Source organism: Acomys russatus, chromosome 1 (assembly GCF_903995435.1).
Source record: "Acomys russatus chromosome 1, mAcoRus1.1, whole genome shotgun sequence".
Lineage (NCBI taxonomy): Eukaryota > Metazoa > Chordata > Mammalia > Rodentia > Muridae > Acomys > Acomys russatus.
In genome coordinates this window covers 122507646-122528557 of record NC_067137.1, presented here as the reverse complement: position 1 = coordinate 122528557, position 20912 = coordinate 122507646, and the positions used below count along the sequence as shown (strand labels likewise).

General features: G+C 49.4%; 1 protein-coding gene across 1 annotated transcript in view; it reads right to left on the bottom strand.

Annotated features, from left to right (window-relative positions):
* Positions 1–20912, bottom strand: part of LOC127195849 (receptor-type tyrosine-protein phosphatase N2-like) — a 123166-nt gene that overhangs the window by 27637 nt on the left and 74617 nt on the right. The window contains exons 7-9 of the mRNA XM_051153486.1: positions 15785–15862; positions 3546–3665; positions 2495–2661 (exon numbers count right to left, since the gene is read on the bottom strand). Coding sequence (XP_051009443.1) covers positions 2495–2661; positions 3546–3665; positions 15785–15862 — 365 coding nt within the window. The remainder of the gene's footprint in view (positions 1–2494; positions 2662–3545; positions 3666–15784; positions 15863–20912) is intronic.

The window sequence follows — 20912 nt, the reverse complement described above, 5'->3', positions numbered from 1 at the left end:
GTAAGCGAGGTCTCCAACACTGAGCAGAAATGGATACTATATGGACTTTGGCAGGAGGATTTCCCCAAGAAGGAACCGTTAGCGATACAAACCAACCCTTGGTCACTGAGTGAGAAGGAGTCGCCATGCAAACGAACAGCAAGCAAAGTCAGGTCAGGTCGTTAGAGGCTCAGAGAGGGGCCCCATGTCCCTGCAGCAGTCACAGTTTCCAATGATCACTTTTGTGACTATGCAACTGGGCTCATATTACTAGCTGCAACATCACAAAAATGACACTGGCCACCGCTAAGTAGCTGGCAAAGTAAGGGTTTGTCGGTTTGACAGTGAGCAGCGTTAGTGGGTGCATGGAACACAGCAAGAAGAGCAGGGGGAGGGTGAAGGGAGGGAGGGGAGGGGGGAAGATTGTGAGAGAGAGAAAGAGAGAAAGAGAGAGAGAGAGAGAGGACACTGAGACAGGGAGAGGAGACAGGGGGTTGTAGAGCCAAGCCCTCACATGTGACTCTAATTATTTCTTAGCAGTTTCTCTTTAAAGTGTAAATGTGTTCCCCCCTGGGTTCCAGAAACAGTTAATTACACATCTTGGATGCCTGACACACACACCTCAGGCCTGCTGAGAACATTAGGATATTGTTCCAAGATTAGAACCCCTTCCCCTGAACAAGAGGGGTGGCAGGACCCACAGAGGTGGCTCCTCTCCACCAAGCTGCTAGCCCTGCCAACTCACTTCTAAGCCAGAGGGTACCCTGAGCCTGTGGCCACTTGTGCCAGCTATCCAGGATGGGGTGGAGACACCCTCAGCTGAGCTACTGGGTCCTGTGCAAACTGGAAAGCAGAGCTTTCTCCCTCACTGAAGCCTCGACACTGAGCTGAGAGTCTGTTTTCTATAGAGTGTAACATAGCCTTGGATCGTGTCTCCTCAGACTCTGGAGCTGGGGAGACCCAGGGATCCCGACTTTCTCCATGATGTGTCATGAACCCTGAGGGCTGGATATGGGTATGTTCCGTTCCATATATGAATACAGACACGACGAGCCCATACGCATATATGTGCAAACCCCTCGGATGAGCTTAGAGACGGGTAATGGGATGGACCAGCCTTCTACATAGCTGCATCCACTTTGCCAGTCATGAACAAGAGACTCCCTATGTGTATTCTTGGGAGTCTGTGCTGGGAAGGGTCTAGTAGCCAGGGAATTAGGGTGGTAGGAAGGAGGGACTGTGGACAGTGGCTGTTTTAGGATAGTCTCAGGTTTCTGAGGACACCTATGGGCGAGGTGACAGCTGGGCAGGAGCCACTGGCCTGGATACCAAGATCCCTGTCTTTCCTCAGATCCTTTCTTGGAATTCTTTTCCAGAGAGTGATTCATTCCGATAAAGAGATTTTTATTCCTAGCACTTGGAAGGCAGTGGCAGGCAGATCTCTGTGAGTCTGAGGCCAGCCTGGCTAACATAGTTGCAGGATAGCTAGGGGCTATGTAGGGCCACTCTATCTACGAATCATTTTTTTAAGAAGACTAAGAAGGCAAAAGATGTAGCAATGTGATATACGTTCCAGAATTCGTAACCTGCACATCCGAGCAGCCCAGGTCAATCCTGGCACCATTTTTGCCTCAATACTCTTCTCTTCAACCTTCTTCCAGCTACCTAACTGCAGACTCGAGGACAAAGAACTGTTTGCCATGTCATCTGGTGATTTAACAATCAATAAAGCACTGTGCCCTAACTCCCCAGTTCCTTGTCTGAGGATGTGCTGGGCGGGTGGGCTTCCGGTTAGCTGCACGGAGAATATAGAACTTGACACTGATGTGGACAGATGGCTATGCACTCATCGCCACTTTGGGTGACACTAACCCATCACCAGTGTGATGTGCAGACAGCACGCCTACCTCACACTTTGCTTTGCTTTACATTGTCAATATCTTCCCATAAGAAAGTCTAGCATTCATCTCATCAGCACAATAAAGACACTTTGAAACGAGACACTTTTTTTTTTTGATGGCTAGCTGACTAGAGCAACAAGCAAAGAATAAAGTGCATTAAAAATGACTGTCATTTTCAAAACTGCACTAAACACGTATACACAATTCATGGGCTTGATGTATTTAAGCTTTTATCTAAGACTGTCTTTTCTAGTGACCGGCCTTTCCCTGACAAAATGTCTTTAGTTTGGCTGGCAGAGGAAGTAGCCAAATTAGAATTTTGACTTTATTAAACTGTATGTCTTAGGTGGGTTGCAGAATCGTATTAAATTATGACCACACTAACAGCATCCTACAAACCTGTCCTCTCATGTTCAGCATCCCTAGTGATGGAAAATAACTCATACTGAATATGGGCACTTACTATACCCTTCCCTCCCTCCGTCTCTCTTCCTGCCCAGTTGTTGCACTGAAGATAGCATCTTAAAAACCAAGAGACCCGGCCCGAGCCACGTGCCGTGGCCTACCCGTGCACACTCTGATTGCATTAGTTGGCAGCATTCTCTTTGTTTTACCTGCGGAAATCCAGGAGTGACCTCGTGGAGGAAGGGACTCCCTGGTCATACCAACTCAGGAAGTGGAACTGGGTCACCGTGCGAGTCTCGTTGGTTTGCAGGTTCTTCAGGTAAAAGCTCCTCACCAGGAAATCCTGGCACCATATGTGCTCAGAAACCAGATTGACCTGGTGGGGACAGATGAGCAAAGCGCGTGAGTCCACCACTATGGAACACATTGATGTGTTTGGGGAGAGAGGGGCTATGGTGAGGAGACAGACAGGTGAGGTCTGGTTTGACCCAAGCTCCCCCTTTCCCCTCTCACTTTTAACTGGCGCCTGCTGTAGATGAGGGGACATAAGATTCAGAGGACACTGAGGGCATGGTCCTATCTCTCCCTAGGTTAGAGACTATGGCTTCCTAGCCATCCTTTCTTAGGGTTCCCATTGAAACCTCTAATGTGTGTCCCATGTGAGATTTTTGTATCTCTAGCTTACATACAATGGCTGTTGCCTTCATCTTAGTATGTGTGGGAAACCCAGCAAGGGAACTTTACCCCTCACAAAAGGTGAAATTCTACAGACCCCGCAACTGAGGCAAGAAAACCCAGCAACTACTAGGATGCGGGCAGCGTTTTCTGTGAAAGTGGACCTTGCTTGCATGCTTCTTATTTGGGACCTGGGGCACCTGTGCACAGTAGGCATGGTTGTTTCTTCTTCTTCTTCTTCTTCTTCTTCTTCTTCTTCTTCTTCTTCTTCTTCTTCTTCTTCTTCTTCTTCTTCTTCTTCTTCTTCTTCTTCTTCTTCTTCTTCTTCTTCTTCTTCTTCTTCCAAATTGCCTTTAGATTTATACAATTGCAATATGGAATGCCCACAGTCACTCCTGAGTCTGTCCCTAACTACGTAACATCAGGTCTCTTGAGTGTTCAACACCCAGATCCCTCTGAAGTGAAGGGTGTTGATGGCCCTCCCTGGGGACCCCCAAGCCCCACAGAGCAGCTGTTAGGTTGTTGACGAGGATGAGAGGAATGTGCCTCTTGTCAGGCCCCTGAGTCGACACCCGGTCCTGGTACCTCATAGACATGGTACAGGTTAGAGCCTTCGTCGGGCCAGTAGTGGTGGCACTGCCTGACTCCGTTCTCAGAGAGGGATGTCAGCATGACGATGACAGCACAGCCGCTCTCCCACACCATCTGCAGGGACACAGAGCTCATGGTTACTACCACTGCAGACAGTCCCCAGCTCTCCCACTCATGGGATCCTGCACGCTGCAGCTGCCTCACACCTATGAAGACACTAGCCCCATGGTCTATCATGTTCTATATTCTCCATGAGATACTTAAAAAAAAAAAAACAAACCAAATCATCCAGTGAGTTTCACTCCTTGGCTGCTTATACCCAGTCACCCTCCCCCCCTTTTTTTTTGAGACAAAGTGTGACTCTTGCTGGCTTGGAAACCACTATGTAGGCCCGCGAGTATTGCACTAGTCCCAAACTCACAGAGATCTGCATCTGCATCTGGCTTCTGACTGTTAGGATCAGAGGCCTATGTCACCGCACCCCATAACTTTTGACCTAGAAAAGGAAACTTTCTAGAATATAACAGAAAGCTAGCTCAGGCTGCACGAGCCTGGTGAAAAACACCCTGTTTTGTGAGCCAACTAATGGCAGCTGCTGCTGGCTGGTTTTGTTTGTTTGCTTGTTTGATGGTCCTGTCTCTCCACACACGGTTACCAGGGCGCTGCCTGCCTGCCTATCAGAAGTGGGCCCTGAGAAGACCTCTTTTTACAGAGCGGGACAGACCCTGCTCCCAAGCCCTGCAACACTATTCAGATGACAACAACTCAAAACTTAGTTAATATTTACAGGAGACACATAACTGCTCTAAGCCACACAAGCACACAAATGCTCATTTGTCGTGCTGAAAACCACCTCAGCCACAATCTGTGTAAACACAGCCTATCACTTCGCAAGACGTAAAACTTTGTGTCAAACATTCCAGGTGGTTCACAAGGCTGTTTCTCAGGCATGGCTGGTGTAGACTTTTGTCAGCACAGTCCAGTGGGGTGAGGGTGAAGAGTGCCCTGATTTCTCTGCCATGCCCTGAAGTAACATCACAGAAGTATCTACAAGCAAACGCATTTAGTTGTAAAATCGGTATCCAAGAGAGCTTCCGCTTTTTAAAACTGCAGACGTAAAAATCTGATTAAGATCTTGTTATTTAAGGAACCCACGCATATCACACAGAAAATGCTTTCTCATCACCACTCCTGTTATTAAATTCCTCCATTAAATTACATCTTAAAGTCAGGCATGTGCAATGTCTTTCTCCTTCTGTATTGATTTATATCCCTGTGGGATTGAAAGAGCCAATATTCTCAAGGCATCTCACTGTGTGTACCATTTATATTGGAATTTAACGGAAAACTCCTGAAGTATTTACGGAAAAGCCCACAAAAAGTATAAACCACACTTGAGCCCGCACACTTCTCTTTGCCTCAGTGCCAGTCTAGTAGGATGAAAATTCTGCGCGTGTTTTGTACTGTAAGCTTTCCAACGTGCTCCACCGAATCAGGCCTTCCATCACACAGCGATTTACTATGCCTCTAGAAAGTGCGGGCGCTCATTGAAGCCATTACGAAAATGAGGAGAAACACAGGTTTTATGAGTGTAATAAAAATACAATGATCTAGACCATAAACCATCATCTAGCAGTCTGCCTGTGCAGCCCGCGTGTGACATTACCAAGCAGAGGGCTCCTCCAGGTTCCTCGCCCTCTCTGATTGGCTCCTGCGCAAGGGGCTCCCTTCTAGGGAGCCGGCCTGGCTCTCTGAAGATTTGGTTAAGATTAAATCCAAATGAAACTTAATTTAAACAAACAATCTCAAAGGCACCCTAGGGGATAATATTTCTTTTTAGGTCAGCGTGTGTAAAGGCAAAGAGGGAGTTTGCTAAGTCAGGCAGACCCCAGCCTGACGGGGCACTGATTTCACACGCTGCGTGTGGGTCTGATGACATTTTCCTCGTGCCCCTCCCTAAGCAGGAGGCCAGGGGCCTCGTGGCTGGCTCCAGCCTTGGTTTTCATCAACATTGTCTGCCCAGTGTCTGCCTAGAATATGGCAAGAGATTTAAATTCAGATTTGGGGTGAGAATATGAGGTACTGTAAGACTTCAGCCAAGTAGATTTCGACTTCTCCACATTTCTCCATCATGGCAAGTTTCTAAACCACACATAAATATAATTTCTCAAGTTTCTGGCACTTTCATTTCTTTGAGCACTAGAGAATAGAGCATTTACAGTCGTCTCAGCTGTTAACATGCTAACTGAGCCTGCTGGGTGTGAGGTCTTTGGGCAGAGACCTCAGATGAGGCAGGGAATCCCAAGCACGGCAGGAGTGGTGTTTGGGGTAAGTCACAGTGTCTGCGGTCCCACCCACAACTCCCTCTGTTTGCAGAGTCTTAGTGGATCACAATTCCCAGGCTGTGAGCAGGACTCCCACCAGCTCCAGAGATCACAGTCTTGGCCATGTTTTGATTCCCAACTTCGGTCTCTAGGACAGTGAGAGAATGTTCCAGGCATTTTAATCCAACCAGTTTATGCTACTTTGTCATAGGAGGTCAAGCAAATGAGGGCGCTACCATCAAACCTATGCACGCATGCTGAAGAGTGTTGTTGGCCCTGTTCAAATTTCATTTAAAGCCAACCAAAGCAGATGAAAAGAAAAACTGTTTCTCTCCTCGAAGTCATTTGGAATAATTATGTCTTTATCTAGCAGAGGTGGAAAACCAACCCAACTGAAAATGGGCAAGGGATCTGAATAGATACCATCTCTAAGAAGGTGTGCAAATGGCAGGCAGGAAGAAAAGATGCTTAACCCGATACATCAACAGGAGAATGTGCATTAAAACCACAGGAGGGTTGGCTCAATCAAGTGGCCCCTGGGCAAACACGAAGGTCTGAGTTTAGTTCTTCAGCCCTCGTACAAAAGCCAGGCGTGTGGCTCGAGTCTACAGGCCCACTGTTGGGAGGGCAGGGCCAGGTGCATCCCTGGAGCTCACTGGCTGGATTGGCAAGGCCCAGATTCAGCGAGAGACCCTGTCTCAAAAGATAATGTGGGGTACACAAAGGAGTGCTCTTGGTACTGCCCTCTAGGCTCTATACACACACACGCGCCCTTACTCATCAGAAGAGGAGCTTAAAAGTTGTGTGTGTGTTTCCGGGGAAGGAGGGCATGAAGTTGCATATGAGTTCCTCAAAATATAAAAACGGTTCACCCTAAAACTGAGCCCTTCCGACTCTGGGTACAGACCCAACGGAGACGAGATAAGCAGGTCGGAACCTCATGCTCAGCTCCCAGCGGCCAAGACAGAGTAGCAGCCCCTCAGAGCAGGTGGCTAAGGAAAACAGCACCACAGGACACCATTGGCCCTGGAGACATGGCAGCATCGAGGAGCACACCTTGCTAAGGGAAACAGGTCTGGCAGAGAAGCGCAAATTCCTGCAACTCATCATTCCCACGCGATGCTCGTGAGGACTAGAGGCCGTGCTTTGGAGTCCAGAGTGTGCAAGCGTGTGTGCGTGAGTGTGAAGGGATGCAGGCCCTTCAGTTGTGATGAGCAAATTCTGAAGATGGGGTGCTGGCATCCCATAATACTATGCACTGTGCTGTGGGCCCTGCTGGGAGGGGTTCTGAGGCATCCCTGACACAGAGCGGGAACTGAGTCCATAGGTGGTCATGTTATTTCTTCTCATTTCACTAGTCAAGCAAAAATACTGTGTACACCTAAAATACATACCACTTGGGGGGGGGGACCAATTCTGTCAAAGCCCCATGAGATCCAAGTAAAGGAAAAATCAAGCCTTTTCTGGAGGCAGCATCTCTGGTTCCTTGGGCAGAAATTTACTTCCTCTAGTCAGATCTCTTGTGGACATCTGCATCCTGCCTTGGAGTTTCCTGTATCTCATACTCTGCTACAGATGGGATCCTTGTCTTCTCATTTCAGCCTTAGTGCAGTCTGTCCTTAGTTAAAAACAGTGCAGTTTTTAAAGAAGGACCGTTGTAGGGGTGGAGACATGGATCGGTGGTTCAGAGCATTTGCTGCTCTTTCAAAGAATCCAGGTTTAGTTCCTAGGACTTACACAACCACCTGTAAGTCTATACCAGGGAACCTGCTGTTCTCTCCTGGCCTCTGCAGGCACCACACATGCCATAGTGCACACATGCACATGCATGCAGGCAAACGTTCATGCACATAAAATAAAAATAAATCTTTAAAAAAGTCAATCTGACAGCAGGTATTTGCCTCCAGTAAGCACCCTATTCAAAAAACAAAAAGAACACTGTGTGTTTGTGTGAAAAGAGATAATTTTATAGCCATCACTATAAAAGGCCCTTGGGAGTCTGTTCAGGACCTCCTTAGATACACAGAAAAAAATGGTTTCTGATTTTTTTAAAGACAGACATAGTTGCATGCTGATGCAACCTGTACAGGAAGACGGTTTTTCTCCAGAGAAAGCTAAGCATTTCCCAGTCATGGCTGTGCAACTCATGTGGCCAACTTCTCATAGGCTGAGCCCAGTGGAGAAGTTGCTGAGCAAATGATGACCGGCCAACTTCAGAAGCCCAGGAACACCGACAGCTCCGGAGGCTAAGTGGACCAAGGAAGAAAACATCTTGTCTGTGGCATCCTGCTTACAGAGGCCCTGTACCCCGCACGTGGGATCCCAACCAGAAGACTCCTGCCTCCGTCTCTTCAGTGCTGGGATGATAGGCATAGGCCACCATCGCAAGATCTGATATCATATTTAAATCTTTATTACATTTATTTATATGGTGTGTGTGTGTGTGTGTGTGTGTGCGCGCGCGCATGCATGTGTACAAATGCCACAGCACACATGTGGACGTCAGAGGACAACTTGTGGAGGTCAGTTCTCACCTCCCACCATGTGGTTTCCCTGGGACTGAACTCAGCTTACCAGGCTTGGCAGCAAGCACCTCACCCACTGAGCCATGCTGCCACCCCTCTGACATCCTCTTAGTGAAGAAGCACACATTAGTGCAGCTCCACCTGCCTAGAGCTGGTACACAGAGGTGACATGAAGTGGCATATAGCAAGGGTCGCCCTGGAGCTGATGAGCAGGTCCTGTGCCCAGCAGCTGTGGAGACATAGCCTGATGGCTGGTGGGGAGCGATACCTCTGTTCCTTGCTTCCCCTGCTAATGTTCTGTGCAAGGAGAAGAGGAAATATAAAAACAAGGAATCCTGTACATCACTGGAAACCATCTAACCGGTCTCTTGGACAGATATGACAGTGTGCTTGTTTGTCGAGCAGATTTTCTGTGTCCGGGGGTGACTGCCACATCACTGAGGCGCTCTTGTAACACAGCAGTTCCCACAAACTCAAGTTCTTTCCATTTAGCCATGTGCAACCATTTTAGGGTGGATTTGTTGCCAGCTTTTTGCCACACACACGAAGCCATGTCTACAGTGCGCAGCCCAGTTTCTAGTGAAAGTGTATGGCTTCCTCAGAGAGAAGGGGCCTCTGTTGGGAGCCACTCTCTCCTTCGTCTTCCTCCTCTTCCTTCTTTCTGGAAGTAGAACCTGGTACTGAGTAGTGTGATCCAGGTGTGAGACAAGAGAATGAGGAGGAATGGGAGGAAGAGACATTTTCAGCGTCCTGCTAGTTGGTTTTGACTGCTTGACGGGGAGGGCTCTCAGTGAGGACCTGTCCCTGTTAGGCTGGCCTGTGAGCACAGCCTGTGAGGGAGTCAGGGCGAAGAGCCACACTGGACGTGGAAGGTACTGTCTGATGGTTTGGGAGCTGAGCACTAGTGCACATGCGTGCGCTCACAGCTCTCTACTCTTGACTGTGGCTGCCATGTGGCCAGTCACGTGAGGCGACTGGTTCCCTTACTTGCCGTCACTGTGACTTCCCTGCTCTGATGGACTATAGTCTGGACTGTGTAAGTATGTGCATCCAGAATGCAGGGATGAAACTCTTGAAATGAGATGCTCTGAAAAGCTGTTCTCCCGGCGAACCATCCTCACCTCTGCCTCCTTTTATGTTCCTCAGATAACGTGCTTTTCAATGAGCCACTGTGCCCCGTGTGGTTCCCGCGCTCACCTCTCCCAGGCTCAACACTGAGGTAGCAGAATTGGAGGATCCCTCTCACCACCAACAACCAAGAGTAGACTGGGATGGGTAGCCATGACTACTTTGCCATGAGTGTCTGGCGCTAAAGGGACCTGGGACATGAGAAGGTCTGCATCCGAGCCCCAGCTCATGAGCAATGTTGGATGAAGACAACGCTTACGGACTGACACAGGTCTGTCCTGGAGATGCAGCACCATTTGGGTGAGTCTGAATGGCAGCCAGCAGCTGAGAGACCATGGTCCTTAACATCCAGGGATTAAAATGTATTTTAGTTAGCTGCTGAGGGACCATCACTGGGGTATGTTGGGAGTGTGTCTGGAAAACTGAAGGTTTGGCTCTTGATGGCACTGGGGACAACCTGTAGCCTGGCTGGGAAGAGGCAGATGACAGCAGACACCAGCCTAGGCTGTGAGCAGCTTATATGCTGTGGTGGCCAGCATTCTGTTATCTCACTGCCATCCCAGAGGTCTTTGCTTAGGTTTATCTAACAACTGCAGCCTTCAGAGACAGGTGCTCAGTTCAGGCTGAAGAAAACAGTGGTAAGGTATGCCAAGGGCCAGTGGTCAGTGATGAGAGCTGAGTGGACGCTTGCTTGCATGGCTGCACCTACAGCCACCCTCGGTTCTCCAGCGAGCATGCATGGGTATCTGTCTGAGAATGCTGCCCTGCACCTTTGTGGGCGTCTAGCAGGTTTCTCTCTACTAATGGACACCCACACCGTCTCTACCACTCAACTCATCTCACACACACGAAGAATGAGGCTCTCTGTGCCTATGCCTTGGGACTAATCACTATTCCTTAAACACCTGGCCTTTTTGATGCCAACAGTCAGTCCAGCAGGCTCTCTGCCTTTCTCTTCTCTCCATAGGGATGTGTTCACCAGGAACACCCATCCCACCCCTCGGCCTCTGCCCTTGCAGGAAGCACAGGGTGCTAAAAACGCACTTGCGAGTCTCCTGGCTCCGGATTTGGAGTGTTCTCTGTCCTAGCCAACTTGTGGCTGCTGGCAGGTCGTACATGGTTTCAGAGCCTTTGTATCTCCCTGGTAGACACAGACTCGTGTCCTGTGTCTCAAGATGAAGTAAAATAAGCACAATCTACCACTTACTACTTCTCAGTGCTCAGCTCAGAGGCAGGACATCCGTTCGCACCGTTGGGCAGTCATTCCCACCGCTAGTCTCTGTAACATTTCCACCCCGCCCCTCTCCCCATGCACCTGCCACCCATGGCTCTGCTTCCTATAGGTGACCATGGCAACTGTGAAGTGTCCCAGGCAATACTGCAGGAGTCTTGTGCTGAAGCTCCATAGGGTGGTTAGCTGGTCAAATGACACCAGGTTTCTGTTCAGGGTCTCACACATGCCTGAGTGCATTGAATGTTCCTCCCCCCCCCATCCTAACATGCACACCTGCCTTCTACTGTACATGCCCAGTGGGTGAGTGAGAGGCATCTTGTAGACTGAAGTGTCTTTTCCAGAGAAAGACCCTGGGACCTGTATGTCTGAGGCACAGAGACCAAAGCAGTGGACAGCTTGACCCTGTCTTCCACCTCCTTTTTATACATTTACATTTGCCAAAGAGCTATGGGCACTTTAGCTGCGGGTAGAGGGGTGGGGAGGTGGTTGGGGAAGCTGTGGGTATCACAGCTGTGAAGGATTAGGCTGCCCTAAGAATTATGCCAGTAGTCCTCAAAAACAAACAAACAAAGAACAAAACAAACAACAACAACAACAACAAAAACCCAAGAGAACCTCACGAATCCAAACGAACATTCCCACCTTAACTAAATCTACTGTAGTGTGACCAGTCCCTGCAAGGTTGAAGGAACACAGTCCCACCTGCTACAACCCTCCAGGCCAAGCTTTCTCTGGCATCGGCCGTGGTGGTGTGGCAGGGGAACGGAGCCCACACATGGCACTGGCTGCTGAGGACCCCTTTCCTACCTCTCTCTTGGGAGGTCCCCCCTTTCCTTCTGTGGCTTTAGAGCACTTTGCCATCTGTGTGCTCCCATGAATTCTATGGCGAGCTCTAGTTTCAGTTTTCAGTTGTCTGAACGGTGGCCCCAGAAGCAGACACATAGTTCTAGACATGCGGTGAGCGACACAGAGGAGAGGGGAAAGGCTGATTATGCCCTGGTCACGGCAACATGGGCCCATTTCACATGCTAGGTATTTTTGCTTTAATATGTGTATTTTTTCGGGCTGGCCATGGTGGCGCACACCTTTAATCCCAGCACTTGGGATTACTGTGGATCACTGTGAGTTCGGGGCCAGCCTGGTCTACAAAGTGAGTCCAGGACGGCCAAGGCTACACAGAGAGACCCTGTCTTGGAAAAAAAAAAGTTTTCTTTTGTTGTTGTTGTTGTTGTTTTGCTTTTTGTTTTTATTTTAGAAAGGATCTCACTCTGTTGCCCAGGTTGGCCTTGAAACTGCCATTCTCCTGCTTCAGTTTTACAAGTGCTGAGGTCATGGAAGCCTGCCATTACAACCAGTCCAAAGTTTGTCTTATTTCAAATGAGAAAATTTTTACTGCTGAGCCCTTACTCAGCCTCCTGCTGAGGAGGTTCTGGGTGCTTCTGGGAAAGGGTTAGCATGACACTTCTCAGCCCCAGGGCGCAGCCCACTCTCTCTATTGTGGGTTTTTCATCTATGGGCCTGACCAGCTACAGAGTGAAAATATTTGAAAAATTTATTCCTGCCTTGAAGACATGCAGAATTTAATCTTTTCATCATTTCCCCACACGGCATAGCTTAGCAAGTGTGCATATGGCAAGGACGCAGCAATAGGCTGGTGATCTGCTGCTGCATAAGGATGGAGCCAGTGAGGTGTCCAGAGAGCCTTAGGGAGTGGATGGTGGCGTCACACGGAGACAGCACCTGTGCCAGTGCAGTTACACACATGTGTGACGTCAGTGTTTAGGAGGCGGAGGCTCAAGGATTGGAAGTTCAAGGCCAGCCTGGCCTGAACAGTCCACTGTGCTATGGGGACTCCTGGCCATCAGGGCTGACAGGAAACCCTGCTGTCTTTGTCACTGGCTCAGTGTGTGTAGACACAGCAGCTGTAAGAAAGGGTTGCATCCAGGCTCCTTTCTCGGTTGTTCACCAACAGACTACTCCACCCTAGCCTTTCACGTGAAAATTCACTCATAGCTAGCACCGGTGTCCTTTAAGACATGCCTGGGAGGCACTTGCATCACCACCCTCTGTGGAGCCAAGCTTTCTTGAAGACAAGCTTTGTGGTGCATCCTGTAACAGTGTCTCTAGTTCTTTAGTCAAAACCTTGTTCCTGTTGAAGGCCAAGAGTGCAAATGTGCAAGGAGGGGATGTGCCATTTTCAGCTTGAGGTCTGATGCCCACAGTCTGTGCTGCCCACGGAGTTTTATTTCCACTAATTCACATTTCTGTGGGAGGCTTGCTGTCCTGAGAGAGGTTTTAGATGGAGGGCTTCCTCTGTGCACGCTGCTCAGCCAGCAGCAAAGGTAACTGTCTGACTGTGTTTTTATGAATGCTCATCTGAAATTTGAGGCGGGTTAGTGAGGAAGGTCCCTGCTGTGTGGATGTAGGCACCTCAGGCACATAGTGTGGAGGCTGGCCGGCTGTACCTGCAGTCTGGCAGGCTCATGTCTTCTCTTTCCTGTCTGCCTATGGTGCAGCTCCTAGCTGTAACCCTCTACGGCTGTATCCATGTATACGGATACATGCCTTGTGGGCATGAAAGCCTCCTAACTGTAACTCTGCCTGTATCCATGAAGTAGCCACATGTGAAAATCAGGCATCCTGGTGGAAGGGGTGTTGCAAGCTGCTGCTGCTGCTGCTGCTGCTGTCACTGCCTCTTCCTGTTCCATTTCCTCTTCCTCCTCTTCTTCTCCTCCTCCTCTTCCTCTTCCTTCTCCTCCTCTTCTTCTTTCTTCTTTTCTTGGTGCATAATTCCTCCAAGGCTTCACCAAGCTCAAGTATACAGACATCCCAGGGCACAGACCCTACAGGCCATGGACACTTCTAGATGTGAAAGAGCTGTTACCGCATGGAAGATGCCCTGTCTCCCAGATCTGCAGTGCTACATTCTGACTGACGTGTGCCTCGACTGACCCTGTGCTTCATCTCGCTTTACACGATTAGAGATGTTTTCTCTAAAATGTCCCATGGAAAGTACACAGTGATGAAAGTGAGCCACCTTTGGCGACTACAACAGCCCACAATAAGCAGGAGACAAGTTCAGCTCTCTGACTCTCTGGCCATGAACTTAGCCAAGTGATGAACCTCCCAGCCTCACAGGCTTCCAGTGAGCAGGAGATGGGTATGAACAGCTGACCTGCCCCTCAGTGGACTGCAGCCCTGCTGACATAAGGACCCTCTCATGCTGGAAGCACATGTTGGTGAGTGAAGCACAGTGCTTGTAAAGGTGGGGCCACCAGATGCCACTCCTCCACACTGGAGCCACCAGACACCACTCCTCCACACTGGAGCCACCAGACGCCACTCCTCCACACTGGAGCCACCAGACGCTACTCCTCCGCCCTGGAGCCACCACCAGATGTCACTCCTCCGCACTGGAGCCACCAGATGCCACCCCTCAGCACTGGAGCCACCAGACGCCACCCCTCCGCACTGGAGCCACCAGACGCCACTCCTCTGCACTGGAGCCACCAGACGCTACTCCTCCACATTGGAGCCACCAGACGCCACTCCTCCACACTAGAGCCACCAGATGCCACTCTTCCACACTTTCACTTGGGTGGGAACTCTGTGGGGTTGGGATCCCAGAGGGCATATTTTTCCTACCATGTGATTCAGAATGCTCTTTGTGTTTCTTCCTGGGAGCAGCTCTGGGCCATTAGATGGACAAGGCACTTCAAGAAGACAGAAGTGGGGTTTCCACATGAAAAGCCTTCTAAAGATGAGGTGCACACACTCTGTGTGACTGCATCCAGTCTCCCGGGCTGGACAACTCTTGTGGGATTGGCATGGAGGAAGCCTAAGCATTCTGAGTTTAGGGACAACAATGTTCTCAACACCAACCTTGCAGCAAAGGTCACTAGTTCTGTGCCACACTCAGGAGCATCTGCAGGGCGCTTAGTGGTCCTGCTTAGTGTTGCCTCCTCCCCCATAGCATGAGGAATGCAGATAGAAGAGGCAGATGGTCACGTGGGTGTGGTTCTTGCTTAGCTTCACCGTTCCTGGCTGCTGAATCTTGCCCACAAAGAAGATGATGACATTTGAGCCTCAGTGTGTGTGTGTGTCAAGGCAAAGTGTCCTGAGCAGCTAGCTGCAGGCATCCTGACAACCCCTTCCTCTGCGGTTCCTTTTTTTAGTGAAGTTGGGAGAGGGAACAGCACAAGTCTGGGATGCCAGCTGATTTACTGACCTTTGGCAGATTAGTTCATATTCTGTGACTTAATAAACTATGGCATGGTATCAAGCGACCCTGAGTGATTTGGTCTTGGGTTAGTGCATGGCTACAGCTCCATTGCTTTCATAGAAGTGGACCACAATGCCTGAGTTTCTCCCGTGGCTCTCCTGCACCACACCCAGCATTGCTGGCTGACACCTGGCCTGAGGTTACAACCTGCTGCTGAGGGAGCCTAACCATATACTCCAGTGGGTCATCAGACATGCCACATTCTCCAAACCCAATCCTGCGACCCACGACGTCCCTCCCCAAATCTAGTCCTATTTATCCTGGTGAGGGAGGGACACTCTGTTGGCCCACCAGATTCCGCCCTCATTTCTTCATATAGAACTAGCTCCCGAAGTCTCAGCCTTGTGCTGGGTGATCCAGGACTCTGCTGGATGAAGAGGCCAGGACGGCTTTTAAAATATAAAATTTAAAACCCTCAAAGAAGATATATCTTGGTCACATTTTCACCTTCACAAAAATAAAACAATAAGGATACATTTGAAGAAAATATGACATAAATGTGCATTAATTTCACTTCCTTATCTTTTACAAAGTTAATTTATAATATGGCTAAAGAGCAAAAAAAAAAAAATGTTAAACATCTCAGATGAGAAAACAAAAAGCTCATATACATTCTGAGGTACTATCTGGAAAGCACCACGAACAAGACTGAGTCTGTTTTACTGAGTTTAATGTGTTAATTTATGGACAGCTCGTTAACAATTTATCTTTAGAAAAGAAAGTTGTGAAAGAAGGCTCACCTGCCAGAAGTCGGCCACGGTAGCGGCAAGCGGGCCCTGGGTGGCGATGTATGCGGGGCTGCGTGGGTCGTGGTCCATCTGCGGGAACAAGAGAGTGGGCCTAGGGGTCAGGTTCACGGGCAGGAAGGCACGAGGACACACGGCCATGCAGCTTGTGCCCATGGCCGGTAACACACAAGACCCAGCACCATCAGGTTAAAACAGACGCCTAAAAGCCAGGGTGCCTCCAAGCGCAGTGCTCCAGAGCAGTGCCCACATGAAGACCAGGAGCTGAGCAGAGCAGAGCCAGTGCCCGGCTGTGCGAGCAAGGCTCTTCGGCCCCAGAGCAGCGGAGGCTTTGCTCTAGGGTGGGGAGGCAACTGGGGTCTAGTAGGGCGTGGCTAGGCCTGAGCTCCTGGTGGGCTCACACCCACATGCAGTGGACAAGCTTGAGCATCTTGGAAGAGTGGGCACATGTGGATACCTGGCTGAGAAGCTCCTTCATGTTGGGTGTTTTAGTCATCTCGGGAGGGACGCATGCAGCCAACCACCTGGCCTGGGGATCAGCGGCCTGTGTGAGTAGGTGTGTCTGCCTGGGAGTCTGCATAAGTGTGCCCACCATATGAGTGTGAATATGTGTGTCTATGCCTATGAGTGTGTGTCTGTCTGCATGTTTGTGTCTAATGTGTCTTCTTTGTATATCTCTGTATGTGTGTATCTTCATGTCTGTGTGTGGGTGTTTGCTGGCATCTCTGTATCTCTGTGCATGCACTCACAGGTGTCTCAAAACGTGGGCCAGGCCACTGGGCGTTCACTACCTCATGTCTTCCCTGAATGAGAGAGCCTGAGAACAAAGACCATGACTGAGGCTATTTGGTTTGTTGTCACGTGCCTGTGCCCCACCCCACCCCCAGGGGATGCCCGGCAAAACAGACCTTAACTACAATGGCTGACTTGAAGACTGACTATGCAGGGAACAAAGAAAACTGACACAAGAGCAAAGCATCATGGGGTGAACGGGAGAGAAACCAGACTCACAGGCTTCCTGCAGGGTGGTAGCAAGTAATGGGGAACCCTGGGTATTGCTTTCCTCAAGTCACAGAGTAGTTCTGTCCCTTTCAAAAACAACCGCAGAGACCAGCTCTAGGCGAGGTGAGTGGGACATTGCTTGTGGGTGGGGGAGGGGGTAGAATACAGTCAACACAGACAGTAGTGAGACAGACATACCCTGGTTCTTGACAAGTCCGAAGTCGGCACTCAGTCTTTCGGCATTTGTGTTAAAAAGAGGTAGGATGTGGAGACTGTGGCTCAGTGTAGAGCACTGGCCTTGCATGTATACGGCCCTGAGTTTGAGTAACAGCGCGTGCACACGTGCACACACACACACACGCACACACACATACACAAACAGAGAGACAGAGACAGAAACAGAGGCAGAAAGAGAGGGGGGCTGCACTTAAAAAATACTGTTGACAATTCCTTTCTCAGCGCTGCAAAAAAAAAAAAAAAAAAAAAAAGGAGAAAGTTTTAACCACATGCTCAGTGTGCAGGCCCCAGGAGCCCGTGCACGGCTGGCTCGTGAGTGCTCCCAGGGCTGACGCTGTTGGCACAGAAAGGTGCCGGATGCACCTTGTAATTACGTGAGCCATGAAAGAGGGCACGGACACAAAGCGGCTGGTGCAAGTTGTTCTAACAGAAACAACAATGTGACACTGGCTGAGGTGGGGGTGGGGAAAGCTTTCTGTGCATCTAATTCCATGATTCATAATTAAAACTGGGCCTCATTTTGAGATTCACAACATACACAATACAGGTAAAATTATGTTACTCTCACTGAAAGCCCCAATTAAGATGTTTCAGCAGAAAAATGCTTAGCAGAAATGAGGAGTTTTGATTTTTCAAAATATGCATTCGCTGGGGGTGACAGCCACTTACAGAGGCCCTGTCTCTCGGCAAACAGCTATGCAGAGGAAGGGACACCCCACCCCCTTCTCCAGTGTGAAATCTTTTACCCAAAAACAACATAGACTACAGCACACTAAAATTCTGTGACATGTTCAAACCACCAATTTAGCTGTTTTCAGAATGAGAAATGCAAGATTAAAAGGAAAAATATGGGCAGCCTTTCAGGAGGGCAGATGTGTCCACTTTGTGACAGGTCTTAATTGTCATTTTACAAAAAAGTACCTAACCCCATCAAACTTGCTCAGACACCCAGGCAGGAGTAAAAAAAAAAAAAAAAAAAAGCCAAGGATGTGAGCAGGCTGGTACAAGAAGCATCTGGAAGAGAAAGCAAAGCAGCGCAGGACGTAGGGCAGGGAGATGATGCCGAGGGAGGAGGCTGCCTTTCCTGGGGATGACGGTACCAAAGCACTTCTGCCCCTCCAACACACTACATACACACACACACCACACACACACCACACACACATACACACACACACCACACACACCACACACACCACCACACACACACACACACACACCCCCACATACACCACACACACACACCACACACACCACAACACAACCACACACACCAACACACCCCACACAACCACCACACCACACACACACATAACACACACACACCACACACACACCACACACATACCACACACATACACACACACCACACCACCACACAACAACACACACACACACACCACACCACACACATACCCACACACCACCCACACACACACACACCCACACATACCACACACACACACAACACACACACACCACACACAACCCACACACCACACAATACACCCACCACACACACACCACACACACACACACACACATACACACACACCACACACACCACACACATACACACACCACACACACACACACACACACACACACATACAACACACACACACCACACACCACACATACACACACACCACACACATACCACACACACCACACACATACACACACACACACACACATACATCACACCCACCACACACCACACATACACACACACACACACCACACACACACACCACACACACACACACACACACACACACACACACACACACACACACCACACAGGCAGGAGGAAGGCCAGCCTGGTTGGATTCTACCTTTGGACAGAAGTGAGGCCAATATTTCGTTAAGCAAACAGAAGCTTTACCACATCTGAATTTTCAGCTCAGCACAACTGTGCTCGGCCTTCGTGTGCATGGACTTTTCTTAGGAAACTATGACGACGTCGTGCCTGCCATGGTGGGCAACTAACATGCATGCGTTCTATGCACAGACTTCCATAGCCTCTGGGTCTCAGTCCTGTTGTGTGCCGGGGAGTGGCCATGCTGGACACTCTGACCTCTAGGCACATGCTATCAACCAAAACTCCACGGGCACCAGTGTACACACGTGTCCGAGCAGATATTCTGAGAGTGTCAGTGAAGACATGAAATGTGCTGAAGCAGATGCCACACTTGGAGGGTAGAAAGCTGTGAGGACACGCCTACATTTAATTTGTGGACCCCCACTCTGCTGCTCTGAGCTTGTCTTTTAGTTTCCATTGATAAGCTAAGACACAGGCTGCGTAGTGGTGTCATCTACACTGTCTCCCTGGTGAGGGTTTCTTCAGGGACCCTGCCTGCTTAGAGAGATCAGCGTAACAGTTAATCCAAGGAGACTCATTCAAGTGACTTTAAGGAAACCAGGTTGGAAGATCCTAGGACTCAAGTATGCTGAGTCCAAGAGTTCTGTATGGTATATAATAAATAAATAAATAAATAAATAAATAAAGCCATTCGCTTATGTTGAATCTAGCCCTTGCTAGGCTGATTCTCAGGGAGTTGTCAAAGCATGGGGTGAGACTCCATGCATGCCCACACGCATGACTTGAAGAACAAGCCAGTGTCTTGCTTTAAACATGGATGACAACTGTTGACTTTGCGAGCGACCGGCTTCGTCTTTACACTAAGGCCCTTAAGCAATCCTCCAAACAACAGAGCATCCAGCATTCCAAATCAGAAGCTGGGAGGACCTTTGGAGGACGGAGCACATTCCCACTGCCAGCCCTGGGGAGGAAGTGTCTGCTCTGGACTGGCCCTGTCCTCCCAAAGCTGCACTCCAAAAGTCCTGGAAGACCTAGCCAGCTTTGGGGAGAATGAAGGGTCTGAGGTGTTGGAGTTATACAGAGTGACTGTGTGTACTCTGATGATCCTGTAGCCCGTACAGCCCTGATGTGAGGCAAGTTTCACAGAATGGTTTTTTTTTTTTTTTCCCCCTGCTTGGCTTTTCAAGGCAAGGTTTCTCTGTGTAGCCCTGGCTGTCTTGGAACTCTCTGGGAAGATCCAGGGAAACCTTGAGCTCGGTGATCTGCGTGCCTCTGCCTCCTTAGTGCTGGGATTAAAGGTTTTGTGTGCCAACATGCATGGCCAGCATGCTCTCCTAAAAGCAAGCATGACTAGACTCCTGTCCTGGTTGCCAAGCCTTCACACAGGGAGGTCCTGGGTACTAGAACTTTGAAGCCAAGAAATACTGCTCAAGGCAGTTCACACTCCAAGTAGAGATTTATTTAATAGCGGCGTACACCTAACTCACAAGCACAGATGTTTGGATGACTATTTTCTGAGAACCCACAAACTGTCCCCCACACTTGGCCAATATTTTAGGACATCTGCCATCCTTTTCTTAGGATCCACCCTGTCCTTACTTAAATTAGCCAAAATGCATTCAAACTGACACATTCCTTTTCCTCCTGCCACTGACACAGCAGGATGAACGACTGAGCTTGTTTCTTGGTGGTGTTAGGGATCTTGGGCTGGCTCCCGGTCACACACTGGGCACTTATCTGCACCGTAGCAAGTGGGTGGCCTGCCCCAGTCCGGAGGCTGCCAGAGGAGCTGAGCCCAATGCTGAGAGCAAGCCAGTGCCTTTTCTCTCAGGGATGGCAGAATCCCCGATGACTCTCATGACCCCGATTTCAAAGCGAAGACGGCTCCTTATTTACTGCTGAATGACTTCCCTGAGATTTAATGAGGAGCAGGCACAGATGTGACTACCATAGTCCTGTGTGGCACAGCCAGGGCCGTCTGCACTGTAACTGTAAGCTGCTCAGTCAGTGGCTGCCACGAAGGTCATTACCAGAGCCTCAGCTATCTCCGAGAGGATA